The sequence below is a fragment of the Penaeus monodon genome, chromosome 21 (assembly GCF_015228065.2).
Source record: "Penaeus monodon isolate SGIC_2016 chromosome 21, NSTDA_Pmon_1, whole genome shotgun sequence".
In the NCBI taxonomy this organism is placed as follows: domain Eukaryota; kingdom Metazoa; phylum Arthropoda; class Malacostraca; order Decapoda; family Penaeidae; genus Penaeus; species Penaeus monodon.
This window is the reverse complement of record NC_051406.1, coordinates 10,297,254-10,297,625: the sequence shown is the minus strand read 5'-3', so window position 1 is coordinate 10,297,625 and position 372 is coordinate 10,297,254. Positions and strand designations below refer to the sequence as shown.

At 54.6% G+C, this 372-nt stretch overlaps 1 protein-coding gene across 1 annotated transcript in view; it reads right to left on the bottom strand.

The window, feature by feature from the left end:
* The window catches only part of LOC119586203 (centrosomal protein of 104 kDa-like), a 28,011-nt gene that overhangs the window by 19,276 nt on the left and 8,363 nt on the right, over positions 1-372 (bottom strand). The window contains exon 3 of the mRNA XM_037934905.1: positions 80-293. Within this exon, the coding sequence (XP_037790833.1) occupies positions 80-293 (214 nt within the window). The remainder of the gene's footprint in view (positions 1-79; positions 294-372) is intronic.

The following is a 372-nucleotide window of genomic DNA, read 5'->3' as shown; positions in this document are numbered from 1 at the left end:
GTTGAAAATATAGAAATACACCAACTTTCTACGCAAAGCCTCGAATCGCTTCACAAACAAAGCTTCGGATCCTTCTTACCTTCTCGTCCAACGCCTCCAGCTGCTCGAAGAGGTTCCTGTAGAGCACGTTCTTCCTCGCCAAGTCATCCTGGAGCGGCAGGGCCTTCCTGACGGTGGACGGGAAGTGGGGGTACAGCGCCAGCAGGAGACGCTCGCCCACCTTGCGCACTTCGTTATTCTGGTGTTTGAAGGCCGAGTGTCCGAACTCTACCACGTGGCGCGGCGTGAACCCACTGCGGAGGGAGGGAGGGAGCGGTATGTACCCAATTATCTCTTTTATCCGATTATTTCCCATGAGGGAGAAATGGGGGA